Source organism: Salmo salar, chromosome 14, assembly GCF_965601325.2.
Source record: "Salmo salar chromosome 14, fSalSal1, whole genome shotgun sequence".
Lineage (NCBI taxonomy): Eukaryota > Metazoa > Chordata > Actinopteri > Salmoniformes > Salmonidae > Salmo > Salmo salar.
In genome coordinates, this window is record NC_138304.1 from 89204230 (window position 1) to 89217500 (window position 13271).

At 48.6% G+C, this 13271-nt stretch overlaps 1 protein-coding gene across 2 annotated transcripts in view; it reads right to left on the reverse strand.

The window, feature by feature from the left end:
- Positions 1 to 5149: 5149 nt before the first annotated feature.
- The window catches only part of bop1 (BOP1 ribosomal biogenesis factor), a 121244-nt gene continuing 113122 nt past the window's right edge, over positions 5150 to 13271 (reverse strand). For both annotated transcript variants that reach the window (XM_082961254.1, XM_014142741.3), the window contains exons 12-16: positions 10102 to 10282; positions 7103 to 7394; positions 6841 to 6925; positions 6586 to 6693; positions 5150 to 6221 (exon numbers count right to left, since the gene is read on the reverse strand). In XM_082961254.1, coding sequence (XP_082817380.1) covers positions 6068 to 6221; positions 6586 to 6693; positions 6841 to 6925; positions 7103 to 7394; positions 10102 to 10282 — 820 coding nt within the window. In that variant the 3' untranslated portion in view covers positions 5150 to 6067. The remainder of the gene's footprint in view (positions 6222 to 6585; positions 6694 to 6840; positions 6926 to 7102; positions 7395 to 10101; positions 10283 to 13271) is intronic.

The window sequence follows — 13271 nt, forward strand, 5'->3', positions numbered from 1 at the left end:
CTCGCACGCGGAGGCCAGGAGACTGCTGCTTCAGCCTAGGCCTGGCCTCCCCTTCAAAGCCAACCCTCCTCCATATCAAATGTGGTGCTTAAAGTAACCAGAGAGTGGCCTTTTACTTTTCTTTAAATTAGCTCAGGCAACTGAATTTCACTGTGGTTTACTTCCACCACCGTCTGCACGGCTGGAGCACCATGATGTCATTGGGCTCGGGCTGTAGTAAGGACATGTGCAGGCAGCAGGAAAAAAAAAAAAAAAGGTTCACTCTATTTAGGGGTAATTTGTAACAGATCTGAATTAAGCCAACTGCCAAGAGTTCACAGTGCTGTTTTCCCCTCCAATTAAAAGACTGTAAACTCCCCAAGAATTGAATTTTGCAGGTGCTGCAAATTGGGGTCAAAGAGTATCAAATCTGTCCACTTTCTCTCTCGCTGAAGATACCCAGTTTAAACTGCTTGTGCGGGGGCTTTGGTTCCTCGCATGCTTTTAAGTAACCCCTCCGCCCTAAGAAGAGAGAAAGAAAATAGCATAGGAATGTTTTTAGCACGACATCTGCCAAAGTCTTCAAAGTGGAAGAAGGGCTCCATTGTCAGCGAGGGAAAGGACAGACAGACGAAACAAGATTGAGGATCTGTGAGAGAGAACACCTTGGCCCGGCCCTGTACTACGCTGTCCCGGCCCTGTACTACGCTGTCCCGGCCCTCAGTACACTGGCCCGGCCCTGCACTACGCTGGCCCGGCCCTGCACTACGCTGGCCCGGCCCTGCACTACGCTGGCCCGGCCCTGTACTACGCTGTCCCGGCCCGGCCCTCAGTACACTGGCCCGGCCCTGTACTACGCTGGCCCGGCCCTGTACTACGCTGGCCCGGCCCTGTACTACGCTGGCCCGGCCCTGTACTACGCTGGCCCGGCCCGGCCCTCAGTACACTGGCCCGGCCCTGCACTACGCTGGCCCGGCCCTGTACTACGCTGTCCCGGCCCGGCCCTCAGTACACTGGCCGGGCCCTGTACTACGCTGGCCCGGCCCGGCCCTGTACTACGCTGGCCCGGCCCTGTACTACGCTGGCCCGGCCCTGTACTACGCTGTCCCGGCCCGGCCCTCAGTACACTGGCCGGGCCCTGTACTACGCTGGCCCGGCCCTGTACTACGCTGTCCCGGCCCGGCCCTCAGTACACTGGCCCGGCCCTCAGTACACTGGCCCGGCCCGGCCCTGTACTACGCTGGCCCGGCCCGGCCCTGTACTACGCTGGCCCGGCCCGGCCCTGTACTACGCTGGCCCGGCCCGGCCCTGTACTACGCTGGCCCGGCCCGGCCCTGTACTACGCTGGCCCGGCCCGGTCCTGTACTACGCTGGCCCGGCCCTCAGTACGCTGGCCCGGCCCTCAGTACGCTGGCCCGGCCCTCAGTACGCTGGCCCGGCCCTCAGTACGCTGGCCCGGCCCTCAGTACGCTGGCCCGGCCCTCAGTACGCTGGCCCGGCCCTGTACTACGCTGGCCCGGCCCTCAGTACGCTGGCCCGGCCCTGTACTACGCTGGCCCGGCCCTCAGTACACTGGCCCGGCCCGGCCCTGTACTACGCTGGCCTGGCCCTCAGAGCTCTGGGTGCCTCTCACGGTCTCTCTCTGTGTCCCCAATTCTATGGGGAAAGAAGAGGTCAACTTGTGTGTGTCCCATATTCTCTATGGAAGCTCTGCATGAGGGTGTCTATTCCTGGTCTTGAGGCACATGATAGATGAGGTTCATTTTAGGACAAAATCTGTGATCAAATGTGTCCGTTAACAGAACTCAGTAGCTGCCAGCGAAATACTTATTTTATTGAGGTGAGTGGGTACTGTATGTAAAAGCATCAACAGGGCCCTGTATTGTTCATACCAATAGGGCCAAGCTGAATGTGGTGCGAGATAAACCCTGGTGTATGTCATTGCAGAGCTCCAATAGAGGGGGAGAGGCTCACCAAAAACCATTCAAAACCAAAAGTGGCTCATAGTTCCAATCCTAAAGATTCCAGAAGGAAAACCTCATCCCTTACTATAGCTGCGATTAAGTAGAAAAGCGAAGGAAAAAATAGGACCACAAACATCAAATGCGAGGAAAGTATTAATGTGCCCTCGCTATGTCAATAATGTGTTTGGCTGCTACCGTTTGGAGTGACTCAATGTTTGAAAAGCAAAGCCTCTTTAAAACCGCCCATCTGTGGCAATATGCAGTATATCTGGATTCAAACCCCCCCCCCATCCTTTTCACTTTCTTTTCTGTGTGTTACGCTCATATTTCTCATCCTGGTACGTGCATCCCTAATCGTCGCTGGCTACCTCCGAGAGGATGAAGCCACTAAAAACACCATAATAACCAGAAATAACCACATTGTTCATCAACATCATTACAGACAGTACAAATCTTGCCTGTTCAGTGTAAACCTCTTCATAATGCAGGCGAGAATTGCATAGCTAGCTCATTAAGACACTGTAATAATGGGCCACCACCAGTGTTCCGTAGTTAGTCTGAAAGGTAGACAGCAGTGGAGTACCCACACCTCGTCCAACGCTGCTGACAATCACAGAAAACCCAGAGAGCCCATTGGTGAAACCAGCACCCAGAGCCACTAGATTCCCAAATGAACGTTGTGGAAGCAAGGTCTCTAGGAGCTTCAACACACAGGCAGGAGAGAATGGGGCTCAAATTTTTTCCACTTATCCTGGAATGTGGCCTTCTCCAAGCCCAGTTTCTCTACACAGACCGCATATTTGCTGTTTGTTTTGACCACGCTCCCTAAGGGTGAAAAAAAAAAAAAACGAATGGGGGGAGAAAATAAGGAAAGAAAAAGCGATGGAAACACTCACCGTCTGCCAGGACTGCATCAATTTCTTTAAAAACTATTCAGAGTGATGCAATGGGAGTGTTATTGGGTTTCACTGACAGGAAAACCGCAGGTACACACACACACACTCGCAGCTCAGTGTTGTGGGCGAGACACAGTAACAGACATCCAAAGCCTGTCCAAAGAGCCTGTGCTTTTCAGACTGTTTCAGTGCCACTGTCTGAAGTCATCTTCAGAAACAGAATAGAACCGTAATGCAAGAACTACACACAGAAACACACAAGGCCTTTAACTTACTGTACTCAGGAACCCACATGCAACACAAAACCTATACACATGTTATAGTAATGGGCCGTGGCAACAACACATTTACAATGGAGGCCCTTGGTGGGGCCCACATGCAGGCAGGGCTCAAAGCTCTGTGGCAGTGGGGCCCCTGGGAAGGGCTCAAAGCAGTGTGGCGGCGGTCAGTCAAAGGAGCAGAGAGGAGGAAGTCATTAAAAGGTCAGCAAGTCTTTTTAAGACTTTATGATGTCATCTCAGAGCTGCAGACAGAGGAGAGGAATTTGTCTTGTGCCATTTTCAGTTTTGACCAAGAGCGTGTGTAGGCCAAGCCCTGTCTCAGTCTAGTTCTGCCTGGTGTGACGTCTCCCCGGCTACTGGCAACCCAGTCAGCTAATTTATTACAACACAAAAACTCATCTGCTCTGACTGAGCCTGCCTGGCCTGCTGCCAATCTAATGGTTTTTGTCAAATATCATGTATGGGACCAATCCCTTTGCGTTGATTAAAAATGATTTTATGCATGTCCATTTCCTCCCTCCCGGTGCAGCTTGGGAGAGCTGGGAAAAACGGGACTTCAAAACAGGGACAGCTGCAATCAATTGACTGGTTTCTCTGGCTACTGCCAGTGTTAATTGATAAATGTGGTAAAGCGAACCAAGCCCAACAGTTTCCTGCTTTGCTTTTTTTCTTTCTTCTTAAAGATGAAATTCAAGAGTGGAAACATTAAATGGTGGAGGAGAGACAGTGCAATGTACTTTATGAGCCATGGAGTTTTTCACTGCTCTCATGCATGTATGCAATATCAAAGCACTTCCATACTTATTTGTATGGCTCCTTAAATGTAGCGTTTTAATGTTTGGGTCCCTTCACCAATAAGAAGCTTCAGGGGGAAACTAACATTACTACCCGCCCAAAGGGCTTTCGTGGCAGCAGCTTCAGTTTTCCATCACTTTAAGCGCTAGTATGCTTTCCTTGACAAAGGGAATGGAGGAACTTCCTCTGAACACTAGAAAAACAACCTTTTTTAGACCTGTCAAACAGTTTTTGTGGTTTAAAGTAGTTGGCTTTTATTTATTTACATTGACCCAATTGAAAGTTGATTTCAAGACCAGCTGAGTCATTCTACATGGTGTTTGTGATGAACCAAACTGCCATCAGTCAGAGCTAAAGTAGCCATATGGATCAATCAACTCTTTCACTATTAGCATCTAATCGGCCAATGACATCATTAACGTCTTTACAGGATCTTGGCCAAATCAATCCAGGAAATCTGACCTACATACCAGGAAGAGAGGATATTCACAACCAACTGATCAGCTATAAAGAGGAAATGTAGTTTTAGCGGCTAGAAACGCTAGCTGATTTATTCATTACCTGGCATTTGATTCATGGCCATACATTATAATAAACAAAACATTTCAACAGTTGAGACGATTGACAGTTGAGGTACACATTTCTATGCTCTAACATACATATAGTAATATTTAGACCATGCGTATCAGTCAGCTCCACTGTATATTTCTTAGGTCCCTCATGGTCGCTGTTGTGATCTACATTGAATAACATTGCTTTCAAGAAAACCTCAAAATGACAAATTCTATAGACCTCAAATTCAGTACATTTGTTTGCCAGAATCAATTTCATTCACAATATTTTCAGATTTAGACCATAGCTAGAGACTGACAGACAGACTGTCTTCGTCACACTATTCCCTATATAGTGCACTAGTCCTGCCCAAATGTAGTGCACTACATTGCCATCTGGGACAAAGGCAATGATACAGCGACGTGAGAGAGGGAGGGAGCCACAGGTGTACAGTGTAGTACAATACGGCCTTGCCTCGTTTTGACAGGGAATGATATATAATCCACCGCTTTCTGAAGAATCTCGTCTGGGGCTGAGCTGAGTAGCAAAGGAAAAGGAAACCCACTTCCACGTCCCTGGTTGCATATATTTCAGAGGTTTTGAGTTCACCCTTCTTGACCCGCCGGCCACCGACGCAAAAGAGAAGAGCGAGACCCAAACAAAACACACACGCTTCAAACGCTTCAGGGAACACCAGTTTTAATTAAAATGAAATACTTGTAGCAGGCCGACAAAGTCGTCGAGAAAAGGAGTCAGAAGATTTTCCAATTAAAAAACAAGGGATCATACATCGCCATACATAGTGTTTGTGATCGAAACGAGTCCTGCAGAACCTCAACTGGACTTTGGTTGCATACACAAAGAGACTGATATATTTACACATATCTAGGACAGGGGCTGACAGGGCTCTTCTGGGGGCTCACAACATCTTTGTTCTATTGTTTCTATTGGCAAGCTCAATCTCTGAACATACAGTATATTTTGTCACGGGGGCTGTCTGAAGTGTCCAAGCATTAGTGGTTTGACTGTTATGCGCTGCTATGAGATCAGCTGCACAGAACAGCAACGTAGACGGAAATGGGCTTTCCTGCCCAGTCCAGATTTGAGGTGCCGTTTGAAACCAAACACATTTTTACTGTCTCAGTTTCACTGAGGAGAGAAAGAGATTATGGCTGTGTGGTTGGTGTTCTCTTAGCTTGGAAAAAGTACTAAACATGAGGATAATATACATGACGTCAGACACTTGATTTGATTCTTCCGTCAGGGATAGCTGTCAGAGGACATGGGAGGAGACTGGGAAGGGTCTTAAATACAGTACACATATTGCTCAGATATGTGGGCTCTGGTCAAAAGTAGTGCACTATACAGGGAATAGGGTGCCATTTGAAATGTAACCAAGGTATCTATATTCCCTATATAGTGCACCACTTTGGTGAAACTGCTCTGGTCAAAAGTAGTGCACTATATAGGGAATAGCATGTCATTTGAGATAAAAGGTATCCCTATATACTGTAGTGCACTGCTTTTGTCAAACTGCTCTGGTCAAAAGTAGTGCACTAGATAGGGAATAGGGTGTGATTTGAGATGTGACCGAGGTGGTTTAGGTGAAGAGGCGGATGGTGGCGTCAGCCCCCGAGGAGAAGACCCACGGCTGGGTGGGGTGGAAGGTCACGTCTAGGACCCCCAGATCGTGGGTGATCTGGTGACCCTTTAGTACCTTGACTGGAACAATGAGAGGATTCTGGAGCAGGTCACTGGAAAGAAAGAAGGAAAGAGAGAACGAGAGATTGATTGATAGAGTTATGACAGTGCAGAAGACTGAACACAGACAATATTCTACAGTATTATTTTTCTTCATTTAAAACCTCTTGATGGTTATACAGCCGAAATAAAATGTACAACACAGGAAATATGGTTTGTAGGACACGCATCAACATTTCGACGAGTTGGAGAAGGAACGCAGGGGGAAAAACAACATGACAACTTCAGTGAGAGAGAGAGAGAGAGAGAGAGAGAGAGAGAGAGAGAGAAAGGAGAGATGGTGAAAAACAGACAGTGAAGAAGAGAGGTGTATATATTGTATTGTTACAGTAGGTGTGATTGGGTGAGGTGACTTACTTGTAGACCATGCCGTGGCAGACGATCACGCTGCCGTCATCAGCACCAGAGGCGAATAGGGGGTAGTTTCTGTGATAAGCCACGCCCCTCAAGGCCTTCTTGTGGTGCCTGGGTCGCCAAAACAGACACAGGACTTCAGAACCAATAAAACTCAGGCCTTATGAATTACTATCATGTCACGTGGTCAACATCTAGTATTCAATGGCAATCAATAACTACAAATGAATACATGAGAATGTATAGGAGGTGCCTCACCGCAGCATCTTGTACGGTTTGGTGGAGAGGTCCAGATCAAACCAGGCCAGTCTGCAGTCATAGCTGCCACAGATCAGGTTATCACCTGGCCAGGAGTAGTGTTAGTACAGAAAACATGTATTTCACTCATATATCACCACCTTCCTCCTCTTGAGAATGATCATCAAATCCCAGCTTATTGGAGGTGCATTTAGCCATCTCCACAGACGTTACAGTACGACATTCTCTCCTCTCTGAAGGGGACCTGTGACAGAGCACTAACCTCCAGGGTGAATGGCCATGCTGGAGATCCACTTGCAGTTTGTCATCAGCTTCTTGGTCAGTTCTTGCTTGATGAGGTTGTAGACGCGCACGTAGCGCTGCGTGGCCACGAAGAAGTAGGGCCGCAGCGGGTGGAAGGAGACGCACTGCACCAGGCCCTTGTTCTTGCGGAAGGGGTTCTGAGTCCGCCGCTTGCTCACCTGGTGGATCAGCACCTGCAGGTTGCTGTTGTTGTCAGGCATGACGCTGGACAGGTAGTCACCCTTACCGTGCCAAACTACCTGCTTTACTGCCTGGAGGACGGAGGGAGGGAGGGTGCGAGGGTGGAAGGGAGGGACAAAGGGGAGGGAGGGTAAGGGAGACAGAGGAGAGAAAGGAAGAGCGGAGGATTTAAGTATGATTCAATATGAATTATATTATCACAATTCAAAACGACATTTATATTACTGTTATTACTATACAGTACTATTATCATTACTACAGTCATACATTATAGTTTTAATACATATTTGTTATAAAACACCTAGGACTATAGCTAAGGCAAAGTACAGAAACGTGAAAATATGGGTGGTAGCTAGTATTACTGTTGCAGTCTTTCCAAATGCCTTGTGCATCTGTGTCAGCTTTCTCAAAGCTTTTCTTTCCACTCTATTTTAAATTGGAAAAACTAGAAAGCTCTTCTCTTATATGTTTCTTTCCATTTACTTGAGGAAAAAGGCTAACCACAATCTACTCTGGTGTTTCCTTAAAAGCCTCCAAACTACAGCTGTTGGACTAAAAAGGTTTTCTGGGGTAAAGACAAAAAAATATGTCTGAATGTCATCATAGGGTTCTTAGTATCTCCATCTGAGTGTTTGTCTTCGTCATTATATCCCTACCATTCTGAGTTACCTGTGACCTTAACTTCTATGGGCTAGGTGGGACGCTAGCGTCAACAGCCAGTGAAATAGCATGGCACGAAATACAAAACAGCCAAAATCTAAATTTAATTTCCTCAAACAATCAACTATTTTACACCATCTTAAAGATAAACTTATCGTTAATCTAACCACATTGTCCGATTTCAAAAAGGCTTTAAAGGCGAAAGCAAAAAATTAGATTACGTTAGGACATAAACTTCACAACAAAAACCACACAGCCATTTTCCAAGCAAGGACATTCATCACAAAAACTAAAAATACAGCTAAAATATTCACTAACCTTTGATGATCTTCATCAGATGGCACTCATAGGACTTCATGTTACACAATACATGCATGTTTTGCTCGATAAAGTTCATATTTATATCCAAAAACCCCATTTTACATTGGCGCGTGACGTTCAGAAAATGTATTCCCACCAAAACATCCTGTGAATGAGCACATCAATTTACAAAAATACTCATCATAAACGCTGATAAAATTTACAACAGTTATTGAAAGAATTATAGATGTACTTCTCCTTAATGCAACCGCTGTGTCAGATTTTAAAAAAGCTTTACGGAGAAAGCACATTTTTCAATATTCTGAGTACATAGCTCAACCATCAAAGCAAGCTATACAGATACCCGCCAAGTTCTGGGGTCAACTAAACTCAGAATTAGTATTATAAATATTCTCTTACCTTTGCTGATCTTTGTCAGAATGCACTCCCAGGACTCCTACTTCCACAAGAAATGTTTTTTTGTTCGAAATACTCCATATTTATGTCCAAATACTTCCGTTTTGTTTGTGCGTTCAGATCACTATCCAAAGGCATAACGCGCGAGCGTAAATCCAGACACAAAGTCAAATAGTTCCATTACCGTTCGTAGAACCATGTCAAACGTTGTTTACAATCAATCCTTAGGGTCTTTTTAACATAAAACGTTGATAATATTCCAACCGGACAATAGCGTATTCATTACAGAGGAAAAAGAAGGAGCGTCGCGCCAAACGTGTCCGCGCAGTAAACAACTCACTGGTCCCAGGCAGTCCACTCATTGACTGAGATCCTATTTTCTGCCCAGTAACAGGAGAAGGATGAAACACGTTTCTAAAGGCTGTTGACAGCCAATGGAAGCCTTAGGAAGTGCAACGTGACCCCACAGACACTGTAGTTTCGATAGGGATTGAAAAGAAGAACTACAATTCTCAGATTTCCCACTTCCTGGTTGGATTTTTCTCAGATTTTTGCCTGGAATATGAGTTCTGTTATACTCACAGACATCATTCAAACAGTTTTAGAAACTTCAGAGTGTTTTCTATCCAAATCTACTAATAATACGCAAATATTTGACAATGGGCCGGAGTATTAGGCAGTTTACTCTGGGCACACTTTTCATCCAAAAATGAAAATACTGCCCCCTATACCTTAAAAAGTTAAAGGGGCAATCTGGGATTCAAACAAGAACAAAGCATCCACCCTCCACTTTTCTGGCAACCAGCTGAGGGATAGGGCTGGAGAAATGTAACCAGCTGAGGGATAGGGCTGGAGAAATGTAACCACCTTCAAATTCATGGAGCTATAGATGCTGGACTGACCACTGATGCAGGAGTTGGGATGACCCTTACCTAAGAGGAGTGAGGGTTACTCAGAGGGAGAGGTAGTGTGTCTTACCTTGGGGAGGGTGAGGGTTACTCAGAGGGAGAGGTAGTGGGTCTTACCTTGGGGAGGGTGAGGGTTACTCAGAGGGAGAGGTAGTGTGTCTTACCTTGGGGTGGGTGAGGGTTACTCAGAGGGAGAGGTAGTGGGTCTTACCTTGGGGAGGGTGAGGGTTACTCAGAGGGAGAGGTAGTGGGTCTTACCTTGGGGAGGGTGAGGGTTACTCAGAGGGAGAGGTAGTGTGTCTTACCTTGGGGTGGGTGAGGGTTACTCAGAGGGAGAGGTAGTGGGTCTTACCTTGGGGTGGGTGAGGGTTACTCAGAGGGAGAGGTAGTGGGTCTTACCTTGGGGTGGGTGAGGGTTACTCAGAGGGAGAGGTAGTGTGTCTTACCTTGGGGTGGGTGAGGGTTACTCAGAGGGAGAGGTAGTGGGTCTTACCTTGGGGTGGGTGAGGGTGAGGCGGTGTCCCTTGTTGTGCTCCGGGCCTTCAGACAGAGCCCAGGTAACGGCCTGCTCCTTGTCCTCCTCTGGGGGCTCGTAGGAGGTGATCAGCTGGTCTGTGGAGCTCACCACCAGCCTGTCTCCCAGAGATGGGTTCAACAGCAGCACTGTACTCTCACTGAGGAAGACAGACAGGGGGAGAGAGCGAAAGACAGAGAGAGAGAGAGAGACAGCAACAGAATTAGACCCAACCTAATCATGAGAAAACAAAAAGATCATTACTTGACACATTGGAAAGAATTAACAAAAAAACAGAGCAAACTAGAATGCTATTTGGCCCTAAACAGAGAGTACACAGTGGTAGAATACCTGACCACTGTGACTGACCCAAACATAAGGAAGCTTTGACTATGTACAGACTCAGTGAGCATAGCCTTGCTATTGAGAAATGCCGCCGTAGGCAGACCTGGCTCTCAAGAGAAGACAGGCTATGTGCACACTGCCCACAAAATGAGGTGGAAACTGAGCTGCACTTCCTAACCTCCTGCCCAATGTATGACCATATTAGAGACACATATTTCCCTCAGATTACACAGATCCACAAAGAATTCGAAAACAAACCAAATTTTGATAAACTCCCATATCTGTTGGGTGAAATACCACAGTGTGCCATCACAGCAGCCCTATTTGTGACCTGTTGCCACAAGAAAAGGGCCACCAGTGAAGAACAAACACCATTGTAAATACAACCTATATTTATGCTTATTTATTTTCCCTTTATGTAGTTTAACCATTTGCACATTGTTACAACACTGTATATAGACATAATGACATTTGTAATGTCTTTATTCTTTTGGAACTTCTGTGAGTGTAATGTTTACAGTACATTTTTATTGTTTATTATCTATTTCACTTGCTTTGGCAATGTTAACATATGTTTCCCATGCCAATAAAGCCCTTGAGAGAGAGTGAGACAGACACACAGCAAGAGAGAGCGACACAGCGAGAGAGAGAGCGACACAGCGAGAGAGAGAGAGAGAGCGACACAGCGAGAGAGCGAGAGAGCGAGAGAGAGAGAGCGCGACACAGCGAGGGAGAGAGAGAGCGACACAGCGAGAGAGAGAGAGAGCGACACAGCGAGAGAGAGAGAGAGCGACACAGCGAGAGAGAGAGAGAGCGACACAGCGAGAGAGAGAGAGAGCGACACAGCGAGAGAGAGAGAGAGCGACACAGCGAGAGAGAGAGAGAGCGACACAGCGAGAGAGAGAGAGCGACACAGCGAGAGAGAGAGAGAGCGACAGCGAGAGAGCGACAGCGAGAGAGAGAGAGCGACACAGCGAGAGAGAGAGAGAGCGACACAGCGAGAGAGAGAGAGAGCGACACAGCGAGAGAGAGAGAGAGCGACACAGCGAGAGAGAGAGAGAGAGCGACACAGCGAGAGCGACACAGCGAGAGAGAGAGAGAGCGACACAGCGAGAGAGAGAGAGAGCGACACAGCGAGAGAGAGAGAGAGCGACACAGCGAGAGAGAGCGACACAGCGAGAGAGAGAGAGAGAGCGACACAGCGAGAGAGCGACACAGCGAGAGAGAGAGAGAGCGACACAGCGAGAGAGAGAGAGAGCGACACAGCGAGAGAGAGAGAGAGCGACACAGCGAGAGAGAGAGAGAGCGACACAGCGAGAGAGAGAGAGCGACACAGCGAGAGAGAGAGAGAGAGAGCGACACAGCGAGAGAGAGAGAGAGAGCGACACAGCGAGAGAGAGAGAGAGAGCGACACAGCGAGAGATAGAGAGAGAGCGACACAGCGAGAGAGAGAGAGAGAGCGCGAGAGAGAGAGCGACACAGCGAGAGAGAGAGCGACACAGCGAGAGAGAGAGCGACACAGCGAGAGAGAGAGCGACACAGCGAGAGAGAGAGCGACACAGCGAGAGAGCGACACAGCGAGAGAGCGACACAGCGAGAGAGCGACACAGCGAGAGAGCGACACAGCGAGAGAGCGACACAGCGAGAGAGCGACACAGCGAGAGAGCGACACAGCGAGAGAGAGAGAGAGCGACACAGCGAGAGAGAGAGAGAGCGACACAGCGAGAGAGAGAGAGAGCGACACAGCGAGAGAGAGAGAGAGCGACACAGCGAGAGAGAGAGAGCGCGACACAGCGAGAGAGAGAGAGCGACACAGCGACACAGCGAGAGAGAGAGCGACACAGAGAGAGAGAGAGAGCGACACAGCGAGAGAGAGAGAGCGCAACACAGCGAGAGAGAGAGAGAGAGCGCGACACAGCGAGAGAGAGAGAGAGAGAGCGCGACACAGCGAGAGAGAGAGAGAGAGCGCGACACAGCGAGAGAGAGAGAGAGCGCGACACAGCGAGAGAGAGAGAGAGAGCGCGACACAGCGAGAGAGAGAGAGAGAGCGCGACACAGCGAGAGAGAGAGAGAGAGCGCGACACAGCGAGAGAGAGAGAGAGAGCGCGACACAGCGAGAGAGAGAGAGAGAGCGCGACACAGCGAGAGAGAGAGAGAGAGCGCGACACAGCGAGAGAGAGAGAGAGAGCGCGACACAGCGAGAGAGAGAGAGAGAGCGCGAGACAGCGAGAGAGAGAGAGAGAGCGCGACACAGCGAGAGAGAGAGAGAGAGCGCGACACAGCGAGAGAGAGAGAGAGAGCGCGACACAGCGAGAGAGAGAGAGAGAGAGCGCGACACAGCGAGAGAGAGAGAGAGAGAGCGCGACACAGCGAGAGAGAGAGAGAGAGAGCGCGACACAGCGAGAGAGAGAGAGAGCGCGACACAGCGAGAGAGAGAGAGAGAGAGCGCGACACAGCGAGAGAGAGAGAGAGAGAGCGCGACACAGCGAGAGAGAGAGAGCGACACAGCGAGAGAGAGAGAGAGAGAGCGCGACACAGCGAGAGAGAGAGAGAGAGAGCGCGACACAGCGAGAGAGAGAGAGAGAGAGCGCGACACAGCGAGGGAGAGAGAGCGACACAGCGAGAGAGAGAGAGAGCGACACAGCGAGAGAGAGAGAGCGACACAGCGAGAGAGAGAGAGCGACACAGCGAGAGAGAGAGAGAGCGACACAGCGAGAGAGAGAGAGAGCGACACAGCGAGAGAGAGAGAGCGACACAGCGACACAGCGAGAGAGAGAGAGCGACACAGAGAGAGAGAGAGCGCG